General features: G+C 40.2%; 1 protein-coding gene across 1 annotated transcript in view; it reads right to left on the bottom strand.

Moving 5' to 3' along the window:
• Window positions 1–17547, bottom strand: part of SAMHD1 (SAM and HD domain containing deoxynucleoside triphosphate triphosphohydrolase 1) — a 65751-nt gene that overhangs the window by 4678 nt on the left and 43526 nt on the right. The window contains exons 12-15 of the mRNA XM_059038060.2: window positions 9471–9610; window positions 8591–8686; window positions 2803–2907; window positions 2098–2235 (exon numbers count right to left, since the gene is read on the bottom strand). Of these exons, the coding sequence (XP_058894043.1) occupies window positions 2098–2235; window positions 2803–2907; window positions 8591–8686; window positions 9471–9610 (479 nt within the window). The remainder of the gene's footprint in view (window positions 1–2097; window positions 2236–2802; window positions 2908–8590; window positions 8687–9470; window positions 9611–17547) is intronic.

Raw genomic sequence — 17547 nt, 5'->3', positions numbered from 1 at the left:
ATGTGTTAGCATACGGTATTTGTTTTTCTCTTTCTTACTTCACTCTGTATGACAGACTCTAGGTCCATCCACCTCACTACAAATAACTCAATTTCGTTTCTTTTTATGGCTTAGAAATATTGCATTGTATATATGTGCCGCATCTTCTTTATCCATTCATCTGTCGATGGACACTTAGGTTGCTTCCATGTCCTGGCTATTGTAAATAGAGCTGCAGTGAACATTGTGGTACATGACTCTTTTTGAATTACAGTTTTCTCAGGGTATATGCCAAGTAATGGGATTGCTGGGTCGTATGGTAGTTCTATTTTTACTTTTTTAGGAACCTCCATACTGTTCTCCATAGTGGCTGTATCAATTTACAGTCCCAACAACAGTGCAAGAGGGTTCCCTTTTCTCCACACCCTCTCCAGCATTTATTGTTTGTAGATTTTTTGATGATGGCCATTCTGACCAGTGTAAGGTGATACCTCATTTGTAGTTCTGATTTGCATGTCTCTAATGATTAGTGATGTTGAGCATCCTTTCATGTGTTTGTTGGCAATCTATATATCTTCTCTGGAGAAATGTCTATTTAGGTCTTCTGCACATTTTTGGATTGGGTTGTTTTGGTTTTTTTTGATATTGAGCTGCGTGAGCTGCTTGTATATTTTGGAATTCAGCACCACCAAACCAGATCTACAACAAATGCTAAAGGAACCTCTCTAAGGCTTTTCTGACAGCTCTCCCAAAGCTCTGCGTCCTAACAGACTCACCTGTGTCCCTCCCTCTGGCATCTGACAAAGAGCCAATGTACTGGGCTACTCTTTCACAACTCACCTTTGGTTTTTGTTTCCTTTAGCACCCAACACATGGGGGTGGGGGCGGGAAGCAGCTAAGGTGTTGTGAGAGACAGCACTAGGCCAGGAAGTAGAACTCTGTTTCCCACCTTCCTGCCAATCATATTCATTCAGTTAACAAATATCAACTGGTCACATTCTCTGTGCCAGGCACCCACCATGTGCAGGTCAGTAAGGGACATTTCAACAACATTCTCTATGGGATTGGCAACTAGAGAATTTAAATAGGTTACAGGTTTGGGAATGCTGAGTTTGAAAAAAGTTAGAAAACTTATTATCAGTTATATGTGGCCTTAAATAAGTTAAAACTCAGCTTTGGTAACCTTCTCTTCAAGATGAGGACACAATATCTCACCCCCCAGGGTCACTGGGAGGACTGGGTGAGACAAGTGGTGAGAACATTGTCAAGCACTATTCACTTGTTCACCACATTAAACTTTTATTATTAGGACAATAGTGATAAACAGAGCACCCACTCACAATTGCTGTAGGAAGAAACTGCTGGTGGACACAGGTTCAGGCATTTTAAAAGGAAAGCTTAATGTGGAAAAACCTTTTTTTTCCCAAACCAAAACCAAGTGACATTTATTTATTTATTTACTTTAAACTTTTAATTTCATATTGGAGTATAATTGATTAACAATGTTGTGTTAGTTTCAGGTGTACAGCAAAGTGATTCAGTTATATATACGCATGTATCTATTCTTTTTCAAATTCTTTTCCCATTTAAGTTATTACATAATATCGAGCAGAGTTCCCTGTGCCATACAAGGTCCTTGTTATCCGTTTTTTTTGTTTTGTTTTGTTTTTTGTTTTTTTTTTGTGGTACGCGGGCCTCTCACTGCTGTGGCCTCTCCCGTTGCGGAGCACAGGCTCCGGACGCGCAGGCTCAGCGGCCGTGGCTCACGGGCCCAGCCACTCCGCGGCATGTGGGATCTTCCCAGACCGGGACACGAACCCGTGTGCCCTGCATTGGCAGGCGGATTCTCAACCACTGCGCCACCAGGGAAGCCCCATATCCGTTTTAAATATAGCAGTGTGTACATGTCAATCCCAAACTCCCCAACTATTCCTCCCCCATACCGTTCCCCCCCCCCGTAACCGGAAGTTCATTCTCTAAGTCTGTGAGTCTGTTTCTGTTTTGTAAATAAGTTCATCAAATGACTATATTTAAATGAGAACTTTTCAGAGGGATGTAAGGATTGCTTGTGTTTTTTACTTAAAAATTTGTGCAACGTATGTGAATAATGTCACCAACCTGTGGCTTGGTGAAGTCATTGATTAAACACCAGTGAACGAAATGCTGTTGTGCAGCATGCAGACTCCTTTTATCCGTCTTCTTACAATAAACTCGAATCAGCTGCTCAGCAAATACCTCTGGCAAAAACTGTGAAACCTTTTTAAAGAAGGAAAAATTTCACTGTCACCTTGAATTCACACGCTGAAGAGAGATCAGCTGTTCCTAAGCTCCATGCTTGATGTTATAGTAAAAGCACCATGTTGTTTTGCTATTTTATCCCAATGATAATCCAGAGAAAAGCATTCAAGGCAGCTGTCATATTGCAAAATGTCCCACAATTTTATGTCCATTAATAAAAGATGAAAGGTTTGTATGATACAATTACATGAAGACTACAGACTCCCACACAGAAGATATGCAAATATGCACACTTCACTTGGATGACTTCAACCATATGACAACTCCCTTCCCACCAGACTTATAAGCTAGCCTCTAAACCAAAAAACAGCTTTCTTCTGTGTTTAGCAAACAGGAAAAACTGGTTCTTAAGATGGTCTAGGCTACACAGAATCAGGTATACTTTAATTTTAAAGATATGCTTCTGCTTCTTTTTTTTTTTTTAACGGTACACATTGACTTTAGGACTCAACCTGAAAATAAAATGCAATTTACTGTAAAGATCCAAATGCCACTGTAGTATATTTGTTTTACCTAAGTAGTTACCTGATTTTTAGTAATCATGATTGCCTGGCTGGGCTCACTCTTACAATAGAAGCGAACATGATCAATAGGATTCTTGTCTTCCATCCCATAATCCATGTTGATAACCTTAATACAAGCAATAAATAAGTGATTGTGTACATAATAGCAATGAGAGTTCAATTTAGGGTTGTGGGGCATCACAGGAAACGAAACAGAGCTCTCTGGAGGTTGAGAAGTAGGAGCCCTGGTAGGGTGGCTCATAGCAGAATAAAAGTAGCTCTGGTGCATGACCCATAGGGAATTGGTCTTTTAAATCTGGGTGGGGTGGGAGGGGTATTTGTGCTTTCAACATAAGTAGGGTATAACATCAATACCTACTATGTGATAGACACGTGGCAGGCACTGTTGTATAGAGATACAAGGACGCTTGATAAAATCCCAGCCCCCATAGACCACATGGCCTAGACTGAGGTAGAACAAATAATTTAAAAAGTAACTATCGGGAATTCCCTGGTGGTCCAGTAGTTAGGACTTGGTGCTCTCACTGCCAGGGGCCCTGATTCCATCCCTGGTCAGGGAACTAAGATCCTGCAAGCTGTACAGCCTGGCCAAAAAAAAGTAATTATCTAACTCCATTTGTTATAAGAACTACCAAGGAAAAGCAAATGGTACTGTGAAACTTTGTAACCTGGGAACCTAGTAGTCTGGGACTCCTAGGCAATGACTGGAAATGTTTTCCTGGGAAAGTGACTTTACTAATAAGTGAGCAGGAATTAACCAGGCCTAGGTAGGAAAGAAAAGAATTCCAGGCAGAAGAAACAGCTCTGAAGCAGAGAGGACTGAAACTTGTCTGCTGGTTTTAGTAGCACTGAAGTCATTGGTGATCTTAGTGAGAATAGTTTTAATACAGGCAGACCTCAGAGATATTGCAGTACATGCAAAGTGCAATAAAATGACTTGCAATAAAATGAAATATAGCTGTATAGTGATGGTGATAGAGAAAAGGTTCAGAAGTAGATGAGAAGGAACTTCCCTGGCAGTCCGATGGTTAAGACTCTAAGCAGGGGGCACGGGTTCGACCCGTTCGGGGAACAAAGATCCCGAAAGCCACGTGGCGTGGCCAAAACAAACAAAAACCAAAGTAAAACAAAAAAGAAGTAGACGAGAAATGAGAGAGAAGATTAACTTTTGGAAGTTTGGCTGTTAAGAGAGGCAAGAGGGGAGAATATGAAGCAGACCGTGGTACCCAGGAAAGATAAGGGGACACAACTTTTCAATGAGTTTAACCCTGAAGAAAAGATGGGTAAAGAGGAGTGCAGGGTTTGTTATTTTCTGTTGCTGAGCACAGGCTCCGGACGCGCAGGCTCAGCGGCCACGGCTCACGGGCCCAGCCGCTCCGCGGCACGTGGGATCTTCCCGGACCGGGGCACGAACCCGCGTCCCCTGCATCGGCAGGTGGACTCTCAACCACTGCGCCACCAGGGAAGGTTATTTTCTTAAGATGAAAGTCTGTTTAACTGCTGATGGGAAAGTCAAAGAGAGAGAGGAGAGAACGCATACTGTGTGGTTCTGCAGACGTTCTGAGACAAATTGCTCTCTGGCTGCACTGCCCAATGGGGTAACAACTGGCCATGTGTGGATTTTTACATGTCAAGTCATTAACATTAAATATAAGAATAAAATTAGTTCTTCAACTGCAGCAGCCACATTTCAGTGCTCAATAGACATGTGTGGCTAGTCACTACTGAAATGGACAGCACAGATACAGACCATTTCCATCACCACAGGAAGTTCTATTGGACAGCCCCGGCCTGGAACACAATTAGAAGGGTTACTCTTAGCCTTTTGATAGGAAGAGAGACACTTCCCCACTGTACCAGAGCGAAGTCTGAACACAGCTGCACATGGAGGCAGGCTTGCTTATTCGACGATGTAGGTGGAGAGTTCCAGGGCTGGAGATTTGGAGAGTGAAGATGGTTTGAAATAGTCACTATGGAGACTAGGAGAATGGCACTATGCTTGCCAGGAAGTCCAGAGGGCCCACCTAGGGTTGGTGACCATGAACTGTCATTCAGCATTTTGTGAGGGAGTTGAGGGTAATTGCAGAAAATGACTGAATTAATGGAAACACGATCTAAGTTAGACTGGAAGAGAAATAAAGATAGAAGATCACTAAAAAGCTGGAAGAAAGTCAGGAGACAGTAAACTGGAGGTCCCAATGAGCTAGGAACAAGCAAGTAAGGAAGAAAGGGTTTTATGGACAGAGATGGGATGCTTCAGTTAGTGATTTTTAGAGGGAGGGCATTTTCTTTTTCTTTTTTTAAAAAATAAATTTGTTTATTTATTTTTGGCTGTGTTGGGTCTAAGTTGCTGTGCGAGGCCTTTCTCCAGTTGCGGAGAGCCGGGGCCACTCTTCATCGCGGTGCGCGGGCCTCTCACCATCGTGGCCTCTCTTGTTGCGGAGCACAGGCTCCAGACGCGCAGGCTCAGTAGTTGTGGCTCACGGGCTTAGTTGCTCCGTGGCACGTGGGATCTTCCCAGACCAGGGCTCAAACCCGTGTCCCCTGCATTAGCAGGCAGATTTCCAAACACTGCGCCACCAGGGAAGCCCGGGAGGGCATTTTCAAATGTTGATAAGGTTCAGAGTGTAATCTGCTGAGCATGTTGGCTGAGGTGGAGGGGATAAGGTCACTGAGGATGAGGATAAGGAGATCAGAGTTGGTGCCATGTGTACTGTGAAGCCACTAAAGATGATGGCAGGAACTGGAGTAGAGTGGAAGGCTCTACACCATGCCAAAATCTTCAACCAAGAGGACAGGAGATGGTTTAAGGATGTCAATCTCAGAGGAACAGGGATCTTGCATGGGGTCTTGACATGGTACTAGGGAACAAGAGGACTGATGAACAGGAAGGTCTCCTGACCCTGAGGAATGTGCTTTTCCTGAAAGAGCTGCAGGGGAATCAGGCTCTCAGGGGACAGCCAGGCTGCAACAAAGGCAAAAAGATAGAGAAGAGGCTAAAGATAGAGGGGAGTTAGTTAATTACAGAGTGGAAATTCCAGAGGGCTCCATGGACAGGTTTGGGACAAGGGAAGAGATTGGAAGTGAAGTAAGGGGAAGAAACAGAGTAATGTGGTGATGACGGTACAGAAAAGAACAGATGATAAGAGGGGCTTATCCTGTGAGTGGTGACTGAAGAAAACCGGTATATGAGCTTTGCTGGCTATGCTGCCAGTGGCCTGTGAGACAAGGGTGGACATCTGAGATTCAGCCATGGTCCAGAAGTGAGACCAGGGGTCTGCAGTACACGGCCAGCCCTCCCACTCTGCATGGTCTACTGGCTTTGATAGCTGCATTCCTTTATCTGTGAGGGAGAATTGCTCAGTCCTCCCCACGATCCCAGGGCTGGTGCTGTCACAGGTCTCTCTCCTGGGTGTTGTTTCATAAGGGAGGGACCTGATGCAGCATTGACATTTTACCCCTCGTGGTAAGGCATGAACACTAATCAAATTTTCAACAATTTAAGTGCCACGACCTCTTTGGTATTTATTTCCTTGGCTTTAGAATAGTAATAAAAGGCAATCCCTATTTTCTTCATAATGCATAACTGTAAATTCCCCCTTAAAGCAGATTTGATAAAACAGTTATTTTCCAGAAGGGCAATGTTATACAGAGATCCCATTTTTTGGGGGGTGGGGTTACGCGGGCCTCTCACTGTCGTGGCCTCTCCCGTTGCAGAGCGCAGGCTTCAGACGCACAGGCTTAGCAGCCATGGCTCACGGGCCCAGCCACTCCGCGGCATGTGGGATCTTCCCGGACCGGGGCACGAACCCATGTCCCCTGCATCGGCAGGTGGACTCTCAACCACTGCGCCACCAGGGATTCCCCCATAGATCCCATTCTTATCCAAGGACTCAAGAGTAAAAAAGTAGCTACAGACCAACAACAATGAATCTTTAATTCTAAATAGTAAATTATGTTTTATAGCCCATTACATAATCATAAAAGTTACTACATACGGTCCCCAAAGGGGCCATGTATGGTAAGATGCACCACGTAAATATATTACACTGTCAAGCTAAAACTAGATGCTAATTCATAAGACATTTAATTAGCAATTTTATTGCTTTCTCAGAATACAGATGGGCTTTACCCATCTTAAAATGGAAAGAGTTTCAGATTATGAAACTCTCGTACCACTCACTGTAAAAAAAAATAATTATAATAATCACCTGTAATTCCACCACTCAGGTAGAAACAATGTTAACATTTTACTATTAATATATCCAAAATTTTTTCAATATGTTCACTGCACACACACACATTTAAATGTAATGTATATACTTTAAAGAAATAAAAAGAAAATCATTCTGTATGTACTTTTTTCACTTATTATAAACATCTTTCGATGTTAAAAACAACTTTTAATATTTGCATTATTCCACTGAATTTCCTATTGAAAGACATATATAGGGACTTCCCTGGTGATCCAGTGCTTAAGACTCCATGCTTTCAATGCAAGGGGTGCAGGTTCGATCCCTGGTTGGTGAACTAAGATCCCACATGCCGCATGGCATGGCAAGGCAAAAAAAAAAAAAAGACATACACATTTTCCCCCTAATTTCACACTATAATAAAGCCACAATAAATATACTTGTGCTTTTTTTGAAAAACTGATCACCTCCTTTGGACAAATCCCCAGAATGAAACTGCTAGGTCAGTTCAAATTGACCCTAGTTTGGTCTCTTGTATCAATTTACACTCCCATTTTCACATACCTTTATTATCACAAAATCTTATAAAAATTTTTTTATTTTATATGTCTGATAATCAAAAAACTCATTGCATCAATTTGCCTATAGGTTAACATGAAAGTTAAACTTCTTTCATGTCTATTGGCCATGTGTATGTCATCTTCTCCTATGCATGGCAGCCACTTGAAGTACCTCTGATCCTCTATCCATTGGGAGATGGGGAGGTGGGGGACTGACTAGGAGTAATGCCTGCACTGAGGGCAAGGGCAGACACGTGGGAGCCCAGGGATAACATTCTGGAGAGTGAAGCCTTTCAGAGCCTCAGGAAGTCAGGATGTGAGATCCCTTTATTCTGGTGGAACCTCATCTAATGAAACAGGAAACTGCAGCCTGATCTGCAGATCTGAGGCACTTTAACACACAGTCAAGCGAATAGAGAGAGGGTCCAAGGGCAGTTCATTCACTGTGTCCCTTGGCAAAGAATGGTTATGGAGAGACTGCCTTTTGCTCAAAGATGCGTCAGCAAGAGAATAACAAATGAGAGGCTTATGGAAAAAATACACAGAGAACACTGTCCTGAGATTTCAGAGGAGGAGAACTCTGAAAAGAATTTCTTAGAGGAAACAGAAGAAAATGTGAGAAAGCCATTTGGCATTCTCATTAGGATACATGAAGACACTACATCTTTTATGAAAATAGGAGTCAAAAAGTCTTAACTTTTTCGTTTGTGTGTGTGTGCAATTAAAATATTATTGGTATGTATTACTTTTTTGATCAAGAAAACATTCAAAAATCACTATATACAATGTTCTATTAATGACATGACCACAACTACATAAAAATATTTACAGTATTGACATAAAAATGTCAAAGAAGGTTTTAAAACTGCTTAATGTTAGTTTTTTTCTGTGATATCACAGGTAATTCTCTTTCTTCCATCTTTCTGTATTTTCCAAATTTTCTATAATGAACATGTACTACTGTTATAATGGGGGGTAGCAGTGCTTTATTTTAAATAAATTCTTTGCTTAGTATGTTCTTGGACTAACTACTTACATCCACTATGAAATCTTCAGCCTTCAGTTCAGGTTCTAGCACCATGTCACTGGGTTTAGCACTGGCGACATCTTTTGGAAGGCTTTCGTAGTTTTCCTAGAAAAGACAAGGCTCCTCATGTTATAACTCCAGTTCTTCATTCTACAGTGTTTGTCAGGAAGAGGTTCCCTCTCTAAAAACGGCACTTTACCAAAAAAAGTGGATAGAGATTTCCCTAACAAATATATGGCTTCTGCCTATGCCATCTTTTAATCAAATCACAATAGTGCGATTTTCATAACAGAATTTCACATTGAAAACAATATAGCATTAACGTATCAGTAAAACAAGAAGTAAAGTGTGATCCAAGGAGGTATCATGAGGCAGGGTGTGGTTATCAGTGTGGCTTTTGTTATGGGCTTTCTGGCAAAGAGAAAACCCTTCAACAAGCAGGAGAGATAACTGATAACTGAACTAAAGACAGCAAGCAAGCACCATCTGCGAGAACCTGATAATCTGCGAAAGAAGGAAGTAGTTAAAGCAGGTCCTTGGAGTGTCAAAGAAGCTCATGCAGATACCTGATTTTGAGGCCTCTTTTTCTTACATTCATTTTCTTGCCTTTGGATCTAGACAAAATTTGAGGCCCCCCTCTCACTTCTGAAATGAGAGAGTAAAGGTTTTGGAGTAAATGAGACTTGGCTTTGAATCCTGGCTCGCTAACTGTGCTTCCATAGGCATATTATTTAATCTCTCCCAAGCCTCAGTTTCTTCATCTGCAGGGCAGGCCTCAGAAGACTGATGTGAAGATTAAATGAGAACATGTGAAGGGCTTAGAATACAGTCATGGTATTGTGATGGGCTAATGGCTTCCTCCTGGGGGTCAGAGGACCTTTCAACTTACCCTTTTAATCTTGTTTTGTCCTATAGGCTGAGTCTCACCCACAAACTTGTATAGATTACGGCATTCAATTTTCTTTAAAATCGCTCGTGCAGCATCCAACTTGGGATCAGCAGAGTATAAAATCTCCAGAAAAATGTTATCTGTCAATTTGATGAAATTTCAGTTACATTAAAATGAAAAAACAAGATTTTAAAAGACTCGTACATTGCTGTATGACTCATACATCATCTGAAATGATTTCAAGCAGTTTACAAATGTAGGTACACTATGATTATAACAATATGAAAAAAAGTTTTAAAGCCTGAAGTGAAAAAAATCTTTGTAAAAGTGTTGCAGTCAATGTCTCAGATTTGCTTCAAGGTAATCTAATGAGTGGGAAAGGGGAGAGATGAGACAAGACTGCACTGGAATTGATGATTTGAGATTGGGTTTTAGGTACAAAGGGGTGTACAAAGGGGTGTATTAATTTATTGTTATGTCGGTTTTTAAAAAATATTTATTTATTTTTATTTATTTGGCTGTGTCAGGTCTTAGTTGCAGCATGCAGGCTATTAGTTGAGACATGCGGGATCTAGTTCCCTGACCAGGGATGGAACCCAGGCCCCCGGCATTGGGAGCTCAGAGTCTTAACCACTGGACCACCAGGGAAGTCCCTATATTATGTTTTTTTTTTTAAAGAGAATGATACTTAAGGATTACAAAATTATGTCTGAGATCTGCTTCAAAATGGCCCAGGGTCTGATGGGGTGAAGGGATGAAGCAAAATTGTCATGCGTTGATAATTGCTGCAGCTAAGTGATGAGGCTAAGTGATGTAAACTTCCTTAATAATAAATTTTAAGGGAAGTCCCTGGCAGTCCAGTGGTTAGGACTCCATGCTTTCATGGCCAGGGCCTGGGTCTGATCCCTGACTAAGATCCCGCAAGCCTCGCAGTACGGCCAAAAAAAAGAAAAAAAAAAGTTTTTAAAAGTTTCATTCCATGATGATAGAAGGTAGTTTATTTTCCTTCTTTCTTTTTCTTCCAACGTTTTATTTTGGAAATTTCAAAATAAAATACCCTTCACTGAAATTTATCCACTGTTAACATTTTCCCACATATGCGAACTCTCTCTCCGTGTGTGTGCACACATAAATTTTTGAGGAAACATTTGAAAATTACAGACATCAATACCTTTCACTCCTAAATACTTCAGCATGTACCTCCCAAGAACAAGAACGTCTCCCACATAACCGCAATCATGCCAAGAAATTTAATACTGATATAAAAATATCTGACATACAATCTATATTTGAATTTGCTTAATTGTCCAATAATGCAATTTACGAATATTTGTTGCTGTTTAGAGAAACCAATCAAGTATTATGGATGACATTAGTTATTGTGTTTTATAGTCTCCTCCCATCTAGAACTAGGATAATTTCCCTGACTTCTTTCATGATGTTGACATTTTAGAAAAGTTCAGGCAGTCATTATGTAAAATGTCCAGACTTTGAACTTATTCGACTGCTTCTTCACCATTAGATTCAATGAAAACACTGTTGTCGAGAACACTGTATAAGTGTTACAACATCTAAGAACACTATATAAGAGCTTGGCTCAGTGCATCACATCACAAGTCACATAATGAGCTTTGTTATATTTATGGGTTATGTAAAGTTCCAACAGTTGGTTAAAGCAATAACCACCACCCCGTCCCGAATTGCTGTTATAAATGTATCTTTCCCTTTGTAATTATCAATCTGCAGGGTAATATTTTGAGAGAGTCTGACTATCCCAATAAGTTGTCAACCAATGGTTTAGCATTCATCGATAATCCTTGATTGAATCAATCACTGCATTCTGCAAAGTGAGTTTTATTAAAATGCCTTTTCTTGGCAAAATAAAATATTAGTAGTCTATGTCATTCACGTCACCCACAAGTATATGTACCAATCCATGGTTAACACATTCCTCACCCTCTCAGTGATGCTGTCTACAAACCCATCTCTCCATCTTTAGTTTTCATTATTTCTTTACACATTATGTGCACAGTTTGAAAAACACAACAATTTTATTTTAACATAAACAAGACCAGGGGTGAGATGAACTGGGAGATCGGGATTGACATATACACACTAATATGTATAAAATAGATAACTAATGAGAACCTGCTGTACAGCACAGGGAATTCCACTTCGTTGTACAGTAGAAACTAACAACACTGTAATACAAACAACTCTACCCCAATAAAAAAACAACAGCAACAACAACAACAAAAAAAACAAGACCATGCTTTTCTTATCCATGCTTTTATCTACCCTATTCCCAGGTGAATTAAAGAAATGCTTTTCCCCATGACAGAATCTCACTTCCTGAAGGCCTGTCTAATCCCTGAGGTTCATCTCAAAAGGCACCTGATTGTGAAACCTTCCCTAATTCTTCCACCAGAGATGTAATTCCTCTTTGAACCCCATGGAACTCAACTGATACTCTTCTTATGCCTTTCATCTTATTCTACCAGGTACAGGTTTTGGGGTGGACTTATATTTTCATTTCTGTTGGCTAAATGGGTAAAAGAAGGATTACTGGATCACAGGATACATATATGTTTAAAAGAAAATGCTCAACTTTTCCCAACTGGCTGTACCACCTGCATTCCCACCAGCCATGTATGAAAGTTCTATTTATTCTACGTACATGTTTTCAGAAGAGTCATGTACAAAAGTAAACTGCTTGTCTATTAAATTTAATGACTAAAAAAATCACTAAAATAGTGTAAACAACATTCAGCTTGGGAGTCAGAAGAGTTGGTTTGAGTTCAGCTTTGCCATTTTTTAGGATAAGTTGCTTTCCCTCATTTGGCCTGTTTCCTCATTTGAGGGGTTTTAAGCAGATCATCTCTAAGGTTCTTTTGAATTTAACATTCTAAGACCTCAATTTAATTAAGGGATTTGGGGGTAGGGTCTTGCAGGGGAAGAGAGGAAAGGGGTAAGGTCCACCTATTGCTTAGGAATATTGAGGGATAAAGACCAAGGTTTAGCATTGGTATTTGCTAAATGTATTAGCATTTAGAAAATGGTTACCTAAGACAGTGGTCATAACATTTGCAATGCTTAAGATAGCTACATCCAGATAAGCTGAAACATCCATTAGAAATAGGAATTTAGGAAGCAGAGAGAACAGATAAAGAAACAACATATTCATACGATAGACTACTACTCAGCAATAAAAAGGAATGAACTACTGGTACATGTAATCTGGATAAATCTGAAATACATAATGCTGAGTGAAAGAAACCTTGCACAGAAGAATACATACGGTATGATTCCATTGATATAAAAGTCTAGCACAGGCAAATAGTGATTGCTTCTCGGGGTGAGGTAGGGACAGGAATTGACTGGGACAGGGCATGAGGGAATTTTCTAAGGAGAAGATAAGGTTCTGTGTCCTGCATTTGTTTAGCAAATGTTACACTTACAATTTTTACATTTATACAAATTGCATGTAACTTTTACAACAAAAGAAAAAAATCTATAAACAATTAGTGAACTTTAGTTAATCTTTATGCTGAAGGAGTTCGGGTAAAGTATACTGATGTTTGAAATTTACTTTAAAATGCATCAAACTTTAGATAGATTAATAAATGGATAGAGAGATGGTAGGTAATAAATATGTGATAAAGCAAGTCCAGTAAATGCTTGAATTTAGGTGGTGACTATACAGGTTTTAACTGTAAAATTCTTTCAACATTGCTGTATGTTTTCAACACTTACCCCCAAAATGTGAAAAAACATTCTAAAAAATTTGAAAATAAGAAGTGGAGATTTGGGACTGCCCTGGTGGCACAGTGGATAAGACTCTGAGCTCCCAGTGAAGGGGTCCCGGGTTCGATCCCTGGCCAGGGAACAAGATCCCACATGCATGCTGCAAATAAGAAGCCCGCCTGCCACAACTAAGACCTGGTGCAACCAAATAAATAAATAAATAACTAAAAGCAAATTGATTTTAAAAAAGAAGTGGAGATTTTTAAAATAAAGATAAGGTGAGTTGCTTTTGGAAATGCAGCAAAAGTAAGGAAGGCTCTCACATGGTCCTATTCCTTCAAGGTCATGTAGTTAAGAACATTAAGGATTATATGACTGCTCAGAATAATATGCAAGAAAAGTACAATGCTGCCTGTCTCAAATGATGAAAGCTGGAAAGGCTATATGCTTGTTCTCCCATACTCTGGCAGATAAAGCCCAAAAATGTAACCTTATTTCTTGTCTAGAATTTTTGACATTGTTACAACATCCAAGTATGTGATCAGTGAACTCATCTCACCGAATGGGGTAAAAACCAGTTTGGGTGTTCTAGAACTTTCATGGTGAGCAAGAGCTATGTAGAGTCATGAGCACTTAAGACCTCATTAAAATGTATGATATTTTAATGGTTTGTCAGTTAACCCCAAAGTGTATAAAATGCAGAATTCATTTCTTTTCACCAAAAGATAATTTAAATGTAATATAATGTTACAGGATGAACGGTTGGGACAGGTCTCTGAGGAAAACTGAAGATGATTTTTTACAACACAGCATCACTTGCTTCATTATGAGCAAAAGTTAAAAATAAATATCCAGGGAGGCGCCTTCAAGATGGCAGAGGAATAAGATGTGGAGATCACCTTCCTCCCCACAAATACATTTAAACTACATCTACAAGTGGAACAACTCCTACAGTACACCTACTGAACGCTGGCAAAAGGCAAGAAACTCCCCACATACCTGGCTGTTTGGCTGACAGGGTCTGGTGCTCTGGCTGGGTGTCAGGCCTGAGCCTCTGAGGTAGGAGAGCCAAGCTCAGGACATTGGTCCAGCAGAGACCTCTTGGCCCCACGTAATATCAAACAGCGAAACGTCTCCCAGAGATCTCCATCTTAACACTAAGACCCAGCTCCACCCAACGACCAGCAAGCTACAGTGATGGACACCCTATGCCAAACAACTAACAAGACAGGAACACAACCCCACCCATTAGCAGAGAAGCTGCCTAAAATCATAATAAGGTCACAGACACCCCAAAACACACCACTGGACGCGGTCCTGCCCACCAGAAAGACAAGATCCAGCCTCATCCACCAGAACACCGGCACCAGTCCACTGCACCAGGAAGCCTACATAACCCACTGAACCAACCTTACCCACTGGGAGCAAACACCAAAAAAATGAGAACTACGAACCTGCAGCCTGTGAAAAGGAGACCCCAAACACAGTAAGTTAAGCAAAATGAGAAGACAGAGAAATACACAGCAGATGAAGGAGCAAGGTAAAAACCCACCAGACCAAATAAATGAAGAGGAAATAGGCAGTCTACCTGAAAAAGAATTCAGAGTAATGATAGTACAGATGATCCAAGATCTTGGAAATAGAATGGAGAAAATACAAGAAACATTTAACAAGGTCCTAAAAGAACTAAAGAGTAAACAAACAATGACGAACAACACAATAAATGAAATTAAAAATTCTCTAGAAGGAATCAATACCAGAATAACTGAGGCAGAAGAACGGATAAGTGACCTGGAAGATAAAATAGTGGCAATAACTACCACAGAGCAGAATAAATAAAAAAGAATGGGGCTTCCCAGGTGGTGCAGTGGTTGAGAGTCTGCCTGCTGATGCAGGGGATATGGATTCATGCCCCAGTCCAGGAGGATCCCACATGCTGAGGAGTGGCTAGGCCCATGAGCCATGGCTGCTGAGCCTGCGCGTCCGGAGCCTGTGCTCTGCAATGGGAGAGGCCACAACAGTGAGAGGCCCGCATACCTAAAAAAATAAAAAATAAGTAAAATAGGGCTTCCCTGGTGGCGCAGTGGTTGAGAGTTTGCCTGCTGATGCAGGGGATACGGGTTCATGCCCTGGTCCAGGAGGATCCCACATGCCGCGGCGTGGCTAGGCCCGTGAGTCATGGCTGCTGAGCCTGCGCATCCGGAGCCTGTGCTCCGCAACAGGAGAGGCCGCGACAGTGAGAGGCCCGCGTACCACAAAAGAAAAAAAAAGCTACCTTAAATGTAAATGGATTAAATGCTCCAACCAAAAGACATAGCTGGCTGAATGGATACAAAAACATGACCCATATATATGCTGTCAACAAGAGACCCACTTCAGACCTAGGGACACATACAGACTGAAAGTGAGGGGATGGAAAAGATATTCCAGGCAAATGGAAATCAAAAGAAAGCTGGAGTAGCAATTCTCACATCAGACAAAATACACTTTAAAATAAAGATTATTATAAGAGATAAAGAAGAACACTACATAATGATCAAGGGATCAATCCAAGAAGAAGATATAACAATTGTAAATATTTATGCACCCAACACAGGAGCACCTCAATACATAAGGCAAATGCTAACCGCCATAAAAGGGGAAATCAACAGCAACACAATAATAGTAGGGGACTTTAACACCCCATTTCACCAATGGACAGATCACCCAAAATGAAAATAAATAAGGAAACACAAGCTTTAAATGATACATTAAAAAAGATGGACTTAATTGATATTTATAGGATATCCCATTCCAAAACAACAGAATACACTTTCTTCTCAAGTGCTCATGGAACATTCTCCAGGATAGATCATATCTTGGGTCACAAATCAAGTCTTGCTAAATTTAAGAAAATTGAAATTGTATCAAGTATCTTTTCCGACCACAACGCTATGAGACTAGATATCAATTACAGGAAAAAAATCTGTAAAAAATACAAACACATGGAGGCTAAACAATATACTGCTAAATAACCAAGAGATCACTGAAGAAATCAAAGAGGTAATCAAAAAATACCTAGAAACAAATGACAATGAAAACATGATGATCCAAAACCTATGGGATGCAGCAAAAGCAGTTCTAAGAGGAAAGGTTATAGCAATAAAATCCTACCTCAAGAAACATCTCAAATAAACAACCTAACTTTACACCTAAAGCAAGTATAGAAAGAAGAGCAAAAAACCACAAAGTTAACAGAAGGAAAGAAATCATAAAGATCAGATCAGAAATAAATGAAAAAGAAATGAAGGAAATGATAGCAAAGATCAACAAAACTAAAAGCTGGTTCTTTGAGAAGATAAACAAAATTGATAAACCATTAGTCAGACTCATCGAGAAAAAAAGGGAGAAGATTCAAATCAATAGAATTAGAAATGAAAAAGGAGAAGTAACAACCGACACTGCAGAAATACAAAGGATCATGAGAGATTATTACAAGCAACTATATGCCAATAAAATGGACAACCTGGAAGAAATGGACAAACTCTTAGAAAAGCACAACCTTTTCAGACTGTATCAGGAAGAAACAGAAAATATAAACAGACCAATCACAAGCACTGAAATTGAAACTGTGATTAAAAATCTTCCAACAAACAAAAGCCCAGGACCAGATGGCTTCACAGGCAAATTCCATCAAACATTTAGAGATGAGCTAACACCTATCCTTCTCAAACTCTTCCAAAATATAGCAGAGGGAGGAACACTCCCAAACTCATTCTACAAGGCCACCATCACCCTGATACCAAAACCAGACAAAGATGTCACAAAAAAAGAAAACTACAGGCCAATATCACTGATGAACATAGATGCAAAAATTCTCAACAAAATACTAGCAAACAGAATCCAACAGCACATTAAAAGGATCATACACCATGATCAAGTGGGGTTTATCCCAGGAATGCAAGGATTCTTCAATATATGCAAATCAATCAATGTGATAAACCATATTAACAAATTGAAGGAGAAAAACCATATGATCATCTCAATAGATGCACATAAAGCTTTAGACAAAATTCAACACTTATGATAAAAACCCTCCAGAAAATAGGCATAAAGGGAACTTACCTCAACATAATAAAGGTCATATATGGCAAACTCACAGCCAACATCATTCTCAATGGTGAAAAACTGAAACCATTTCCACTAAGATCAGGAACAAGACAAGGTTGCTCACTCTCACCACTATTATTCAACATAGTTTTGGAAGTTTTAGCCACAGCAATCAGAAGAAAAAGAAATAAAAGGAATCCAAACTGGAAAAGAATTAAAACTGTCACTGTTTGCAGATGACATG

This window comes from Kogia breviceps, chromosome 14 (genome assembly GCF_026419965.1).
Source record: "Kogia breviceps isolate mKogBre1 chromosome 14, mKogBre1 haplotype 1, whole genome shotgun sequence".
NCBI lineage: Eukaryota > Metazoa > Chordata > Mammalia > Artiodactyla > Physeteridae > Kogia > Kogia breviceps.
Note: the sequence above shows the minus strand (reverse complement) of the source record. Positions and strands in the feature narration are given on the sequence as shown.